Below are 7064 nucleotides of genomic sequence, written 5' to 3'. Positions count from 1 at the left end.
GGAGAAAACCAGGCACTGCTCATCACCTGTCCAATACTGTCCCAACAGTGAAGCATGGTGGTGGGAGCATCATGCTGTGGGGGTGTTTTTCAGCTGCAGGGACAGGACGACTGGTTGCAATCGAGGGAAAGATGAATGCGGCCAAGTACAGGGATATCCTGGACGAAAGCCTTCTCCAGAGTGCTCAGGACCTCTGACTGGGCCGAAGGTTTACCTTCCAACACGACAATGACCCTAAGCACACAGCTAAAATAACGAAGGAGTGGCTTCACAACAACTCTGTGACTGTTCTTGAATGGCCCAGCCAGAGCCCTGACTTAAATCCAATTGAGCATCTCTGGAGAGACCTAAAAATGGCTGTCTTACCATCCATACCATCCAACCTGACAGAACTGGAGAGGATCTGCAAGGAGGAATGGCAGAGGATCCCCAGTGAAAAACTGGTGCTTCTACTAAATACTGAGCAAAGGGTCTGAATACTTAGGACCATGTGATATTTCAGTTTTTCTTTTTTAATAAATCTGCAAAAATGTCAACGATTCTGTGTTTTTCTGTCAATATGGGGTGCTGTGTGTACATTAATGAGGAAAAAAAATTAACTTAAATGATTTTTGCAAATGGCTGCAATATAACAAAGAGTGAAAAATTGAAGGGGGTCTGAATACTTTCCGTACCCACTGTATATGGTAACATTTTTGTTATATTAGACCAGACCGTCAGTCATTACGTCACACTGCCACAGTTACATTAATTCTAAATATAGTCAACTAAATGTATTAACTTCAAACAAAACTTTTTTTTAATCTTAAAGTACATTTTCAGTATTATTAGGCCTATATATTATTATGGTGGTAAATATGGCGACATTGTTTTTACTCGCTTATTCACACAAATGCTGAGTCACCAATAGACCAGCAGCTTTGGCCCTGCCCATTGCATGTTAGTCATATGCTTTATTCGTTTGCCATGTAATTTATTAGATTTATTTACATCCATGTATTCTCCATGTATTCTTTGCAGGTTCCTGGGGTCTTCGTAGGGGAACAGTGCATTGGAGGAGGAAGTGATGTCGACGATCTATGGTTCAGAGCCGTTGAGCTCCGTAAAACCGTATTTGACAGGGTATGCCAGCCACAATCTCATTCATATTGCTATAAAATATAGCATTCTGTGTAGAATTCAAATAGCTCCGATACATTTTGTGGTCTGCGTCGACTCGCGCATGTGATCCGCTCCGTGCTATTGTGTCTCTGGACTGGAGCAGTGTGTGCGGTGGTTAGCATGACACAGCACAAAACCAGACTTCTTTTTTTCCTCAATGGAAAGCATATTTACACTGTTTGAATCGTTCCCTGTCCCCTATATAGTGCACTACATGCCATTCACTGTACAGAAAATACTAATTCTGTGGACAAGTGACCAATTTCAGCCGCGGCTTCAGCGTCTATTTTATAGTGTAGGGGGCGGGCGCTTCGGATTCTAGAGAGCATTTGATTGGACAGAAAGTTTGATGAGAAGCTGAAGTACGATGTGACGTCAAAAAAATTGTTGAGCCGTTTTGGCGGAAGTGACGAACTGCAAGCTTTGAATGCTTATATCTTCTAAATGCGAATTTTGTCACTGTTTTGGAGCACACTGCCTTATAGATAACCTTAAGACTAACATATTGATACTAACACCCAAAAAACTTTCATTTTGATTTCATGGGGACTTTAAGGAGCGTAACATTTCCATCACACGCTTGACGCATTCGGCCAATCACAACGCACTGGATAGCTGGCCAATAAGAGCACACCTCGCTTTTTTAGAACGATGAGCTTTGGGCATAGAGGAGAAACAATAATGTACGTTATATGGAAAATAATGTGTTTTTTGAACCTTAAACCGCATAAACACATTGCATTACACCAAATACACAACATAATGTTCTTTTTAGCAACGTCATATGACCCCTTTAAATTTTACCGAGGTGTGGTTAATTTTAATCCCGCCTTACTTTGAAGGGTGTGAACCGACGAGAACTACATGACTCACAAAGCCCGGAAAATAGCTGTTTCGTGTTGACTTCCCTGGGGTCGTGAACAGCTGTGCTTGCTACGTTAAGAGCAATGGCAGAATTTGTTAAGGCGCAAATTAAGGGTGACAAAGTAGTTGTGTTTCTGAAGCCGACCTGCCCTTTCTGCATACTCGCTAAGGATGTTTTGTCAAAGTATAAATTCAAAAGTGGACACTTAGAGTTGATTGACATCACCGGACGCAGTGACATGGGCAGCATACAAGACTATCTGCAACAGATCACAGGCGCGCGCACCGTGAGTACTTATAATGGTGTTTTATATAATATATATATATATGGTAACATTTTTGTTATATTAGACCAGACCGTCAGTCATTACGTCACACTGCCACAGTTACATGAATTCTAAATATAGTCAACTAAATGTATTAACTTCAAACAAAACTTTTTTTAATCTTAAAGTAAATTTTCAGTATTATTAGGCCTATATATTATTATGGTGGTAAATATGGCGACATTGTTTTTACTCGCTTATTCACACAAATGCTGAGTCACCAATTGACCAGCAGCTTTGGCCCTGCCCATTGCATGTTAGTCATGTTTTGGCGGAAGTGACGAACTGCAAGCTTTGAATGCTTATATCTTCTAAATGCGAATTTTGTCACTGTTTTGGAGCACACTGCCTTATAGATAACCTTAAGACTAACATATTGATACTAACACCCAAAAAACTTTCATTTTGATTTCATGGGGACTTTAAGGAGCGTAACATTTCCATCACACGCTTGACGCATTCGGCCAATCACAACGCACTGGATAGCTGGCCAATAAGAGCACACCTCGCTTTTTTAGAACGATGAGCTTTGGGCATAGAGGAGAAACAATAATGTACGTTATATGGAAAATAATGTGTTTTTTGAACCTTAAACCGCATAAACACATTGCATTACACCAAATACACAACATAATGTTCTTTTTAGCAACGTCATATGACCCCTTTAAATTTTACCGAGGTGTGGTTAATTTTAATCCCGCCTTACTTTGAAGGGTGTGAACCGACGAGAACTACATGACTCACAAAGCCCGGAAAATAGCTGTTTCGTGTTGACTTCCCTGGGGTCGTGAACAGCTGTGCTTGCTACGTTAAGAGCAATGGCAGAATTTGTTAAGGCGCAAATTAAGGGTGACAAAGTAGTTGTGTTTCTGAAGCCGACCTGCCCTTTCTGCATACTCGCTAAGGATGTTTTGTCAAAGTATAAATTCAAAAGTGGACACTTAGAGTTGATTGACATCACCGGACGCAGTGACATGGGCAGCATACAAGACTATCTGCAACAGATCACAGGCGCGCGCACCGTGAGTACTTATAATGGTGTTTTATATAATATATATATATATGGTAACATTTTTGTTATATTAGACCAGACCGTCAGTCATTACGTCACACTGCCACAGTTACATGAATTCTAAATATAGTCAACTAAATGTATTAACTTCAAACAAAACTTTTTTTAATCTTAAAGTAAATTTTCAGTATTATTAGGCCTATATATTATTATGGTGGTAAATATGGCGACATTGTTTTTACTCGCTTATTCACACAAATGCTGAGTCACCAATTGACCAGCAGCTTTGGCCCTGCCCATTGCATGTTAGTCATATGCTTTATTCGTTTGCCATGTAATTTATTACATGTATTTACATCCATGTATTCTCCATGTATTCTTTGCAGGTTCCTCGGGTCTTCGTAGGGGAACAGTGCATTGGAGGAGGAAGTGATATCGACGGTCTGGACCGTTCTGGAAAACTGGAGGGCATGTTGCAGGCAATTGGATCTCTGCAGTGAAGGTATACTACACAATCCTTCTTTATAAAATATTAAAAACAATATATACAACGATTACATCAGTGGTTCGAAACTGGTTTAGCCTCAGGGCCCAGATTTTCCATTAGACATCAAGTGGCCATCATCCCAAAATAGTGTATTGTACAAAGAAATGTTGATGAAGTATTATAAGAAACTGCTTTTTCTCTCAGCAGCCAGTAATTCACTCCACAAAACATTTTGGTCAGCACAAACCATATTTGAAATAAAAAAAATTGTGTTTTTTTATATTTGTTTATTTTATTTTAACATTTATTTTTATTTCAAGTACCAAAATTGTAGTTAACTATTATAACCCTGTCTGGCTCATGTTGTCTGTTACTCTACATAGTTTTCATCTTCAGTATCATTGCTTTTCCCACCATCAACAACTGTTAGAACAGACCTGTGACTCATTTTTGGGTCACGACCCACCCCTTGAGAACCACAGGTTTAGATTTAAGTCAAAGACTCTCAAAGCAAACAGCATCATGATGCAATGTGCTCGACCTCCCATTTTCAATATAATGAATCATGTGTGAACATCTACTTTATTCAGTTGATTAGACTGCCAGGTTCAGCATTTTTACACAAAATTAGATAAAACTGCTAAATACGCAACCATTTTTGGTTACATTCAAGATGATGCCACTAAAAAAAATTTATTGATTAAATACTAGCTCACTAATTAAATACTGTGCAGTACATATGGTTAAACAGTAGGCATTATGTAATAATGAATATTTCTAACAATTGTATGCTACATTGTATGACTTTGTATGGTTTCGATTAAAGCCACAGACTCTCAGAACAAACTTCTAAAATGTCTTTATTCAGCATGAGATGAGGGTCAACATAACTGGACTAGACTAAAGCAAGCCAGAATCGGCTCTACGTCGACCAACTTCACTAAGAGGCGATCCACATGCTGGATGCGTACTTTGTACGTTATTAGTTGAAATAAAAATCTCAGATGTACGTTACAAAAATAGTTGCATCAAATTCAAATTAATCTCATGTGGGGAAAAAATAAATATTTTAAATGTATTCAAGTCATTGCTGGAGTAACCACTGAATTCAGAAACAAAGAAATCTCACCATGACATAACATGGCTGACCATGAGAGTAACATATCAATCTCTGGAGAGAGTATAAGATCGACCCTACCCTGTTTAATACTTTGGGATTAATCCATCACAGAGGAAGTTTATTGCACCAATCAGGCATAATCGTTCATATAGAATTATCCACATAGAAGAGCATCGGCGCATAGGATCCACCAGTGAGAATTCACAGCTGTCTGCTTTATATCACAGGGTCAGAGGTCAAAGTTTGTGTGAATACAGTACATCAGAATCCACCGTCAACCCAGGAGTCAAACAAAGGTCTCTTTCATCCTGTATTTAAATGAATCTCCAATTTGCATCCTCTGTTTTTCGCCCTCCCTTCCGGTCCGCGGGGCGTCAAGAAGGGGTCACATGATGCTGCAGCGAGACTTGCGGATCTGCCGTCTGCGTCGCTGGTACTCGCTGAGCTCCTGTAGGTAACCTCTGGAGGGCCAGCGCAGTCGCTCCACCTGCTCACGCTCGTCGTCTGTCAAAAAAAAGCATCACAGGAAAATATTGCTACAACATTCCCTCCTGCTGAACGCCAATGCATTTAAATAAAGCATAATATCCGTCCACCAGATTTGTTTTTTACCTTGTTCTTCAATTAAAATAATGTCATTGTCTCGATTTGTTTCCCATTGAGTGTATTAAAAAAATTAGAAGTCTTAAAAAAACTGAAAATAAAATATTTTCCTGTCAAAGTTTGCTCGTTCCATTCATTGACTCACAAATACACCATTCATGAGGCGACACTTATTTATTCGCCAAGTGCGTGTGGAAGGGCAGGACATACTAATTAGGTCTGACGATGATTCATTTGTTTCAAAAGTGACCTTACAGTTGCTCTCAGTGTTCCATAATGAAGCTTTGACAGAAGTGGGTAGTGATTTGCATGGGCTTGTGCGCAGCAGCAGCTGTTAGAAGTGCTCTCAGGGCGTTGGGATCTGGCTTTTGTCACAGTTAGAGATGATTGTGCATGTGTTCTAATGCGCTTGAACATCCTTTCCAGGTGGTCAAGCGGACGGCTCACCTGATAGCTCCAGGAAGTCAGGCTTGTGACTGAAGATCAGGTAGTTACTGGCAATGAAATGGAGGAGCCAGACATAGAGCTGGTCAGCGTTGTGACACTAATGAGAGAGATAGAGAGTGAACATGAGATCAGATAGACTGTTAGAGACTAATAAACGTGTTGGATGTATCACAGATGGTATTTCGGGATAGTATACTACTGTATAAGCAAATTTTTGGTATGCCTGGAAAAACCCTATGATGTAATACAGTTGATCAAATGTGTAGTATACAATGTTGTTATTGTTAACTAAAACTATCAAAAATTATTTTTGGTAATTGAAAAATATATAAATAGATGAAAAACTTTAATGAAAATTAGAAATTACTTTGGAAACTACCTGAAATAAGTTTCAGCTGAGGTATAGCTAAAACTTAAATAAAAATAAATTAAAGCAAAATATAAATAATAGGGAAGTAACATCAAAAGCACATAAAAATGACAAAACTACATTACAAAATTAATAAAAAAATGAAACTAAAATTGAAACAAAAAAGAAATTATACAAATAACAGCGAATTAAAAATATTAATAAATACAACAATAGTATATAAATAATGCTAAAATAACAATAATCTTAGACAGTCTTAAGACAAAACTTTTATTATTAAAATGATTAACAGTAATCTTTTGAACGTTCTATTCATGAAAGAGTCCTGAAAAAAAAACATGGTTTCCAACAAAATTATTAAGCAGCACAACTGTTTTTAACATTGATAATAATAAAAAATGTTTCTTAAGCAGCAAACCAGCATATTATGATTTCTGAAGGATCATGTGACGGTGAGGACTGAAGTAATGATGCTGAAAATTCAGCTTTGCCATCTAAAGGAATTTTTAAAAAATATATTAAAACAGAAAACGTCTCAGGTTACTTATGTAACCATGGTTCCCTGAGTAGGGAACGAGACACCTCTAGGGGTCGCTATGGGGGAACGCCTCGTCGTGACCCGTGTCTGAAGCATACATTGAAAAAACACCAACTCGTTGGCCGGCGACAGCCAT

At 38.5% G+C, this 7064-nt stretch overlaps 2 protein-coding genes across 4 annotated transcripts in view; one reads left to right on the top strand and one right to left on the bottom strand.

Annotated features, from left to right (window-relative positions):
- The first annotated feature begins 3061 nt into the window (after nt 1-3061).
- LOC107661879 (glutaredoxin-1-like) lies at nt 3062-6023 on the top strand. Of its 3 annotated transcripts, none has more exons than XM_016451682.1 (3): nt 3062-3373; nt 3750-3865; nt 6000-6023. In XM_016451682.1, exons 1-2 carry the CDS (start codon nt 3170-3172, stop codon nt 3861-3863), a joined length of 318 nt encoding a protein of 105 aa, XP_016307168.1. In that variant the 5' UTR covers nt 3062-3169; the 3' UTR covers nt 3864-3865; nt 6000-6023. The 3 variants fall into 3 exon arrangements, with proteins under 3 accessions (XP_016307168.1, XP_016307159.1, XP_016307153.1); XM_016451673.1 differs by lacking the exon at nt 6000-6023 and adding an exon at nt 5198-5319; XM_016451667.1 differs by lacking the exon at nt 6000-6023 and adding an exon at nt 5341-5636 and having other exon boundaries at nt 3063-3373.
- LOC107661900 (rho-related BTB domain-containing protein 3-like) overlaps nt 5341-7064 on the bottom strand; it is a 19080-nt gene continuing 17356 nt past the window's right edge. The window contains exons 11-12 of the mRNA XM_016451691.1: nt 6021-6117; nt 5341-5474 (exon numbers count right to left, since the gene is read on the bottom strand). Of these exons, the coding sequence (XP_016307177.1) occupies nt 5356-5474; nt 6021-6117 (216 nt within the window). The 3' untranslated portion in view covers nt 5341-5355. The remainder of the gene's footprint in view (nt 5475-6020; nt 6118-7064) is intronic.

This window comes from Sinocyclocheilus anshuiensis, unplaced genomic scaffold (genome assembly GCF_001515605.1).
Source record: "Sinocyclocheilus anshuiensis isolate Anshui unplaced genomic scaffold, SAMN03320099.WGS_v1.1 scaffold457, whole genome shotgun sequence".
NCBI lineage: Eukaryota > Metazoa > Chordata > Actinopteri > Cypriniformes > Cyprinidae > Sinocyclocheilus > Sinocyclocheilus anshuiensis.
Note: the sequence above shows the minus strand (reverse complement) of the source record. Positions and strands in the feature narration are given on the sequence as shown.

What these genes read in the sequence shown, in the direction of transcription:
- LOC107661879 (XM_016451682.1), top strand. Translation starts at nt 3,170, where the DNA reads ATGGCAGAATTTGTTAAGGCGCAAATTAAGGGTGACAAAGTAGTTGTG. An exon ending in AGATCACAGGCGCGCGCACC is followed by an intron (nt 3,374 to 3,749) that starts GTGAGTACTTAT and finishes TATTCTTTGCAG; the next exon opens with GTTCCTCGGGTCTTCGTAGG.